The 253-nt window shown below is 45.5% G+C and overlaps 1 protein-coding gene across 1 annotated transcript in view; it reads left to right on the top strand.

Annotated features, from left to right (window-relative positions):
- Nucleotides 1-253, top strand: part of LOC119586917 (carbohydrate sulfotransferase 11-like) — a 31,931-nt gene that overhangs the window by 16,565 nt on the left and 15,113 nt on the right. Inside the window, exon 4 of the mRNA XM_037935648.1 lies at nt 68-199. Coding sequence (XP_037791576.1) covers nt 68-199 — 132 coding nt within the window. The remainder of the gene's footprint in view (nt 1-67; nt 200-253) is intronic.

Here is a 253-nt window from a genome sequence, read left to right as displayed (position 1 = left end):
AAAACATACACCCACCCCTAAATACACCTTAATTCTAATCCGAAATCACCCTTCTATTCCTGACCAGGATGTCAAGCAGCACTATGAAAAGGACATTAAAAAAGAGTTACAAGTTTATGGTGACCAGACATCCCTTCGAGCGCCTCCTGTCCGCCTACAGGGACAAACTGGAGAGCTACGAGCGTGACCTTATGTTCAGGTAGGTCAAAGGGTCAAAGGTCAAAGAAACGGGAGGAAGAAGAAGGAGGAGAAA

The sequence above is a fragment of the Penaeus monodon genome, chromosome 22 (genome assembly GCF_015228065.2).
Source record: "Penaeus monodon isolate SGIC_2016 chromosome 22, NSTDA_Pmon_1, whole genome shotgun sequence".
NCBI classification, from domain to species: Eukaryota; Metazoa; Arthropoda; class Malacostraca; order Decapoda; family Penaeidae; genus Penaeus; species Penaeus monodon.
Note: the sequence above shows the minus strand (reverse complement) of the source record. Positions and strands in the feature narration are given on the sequence as shown.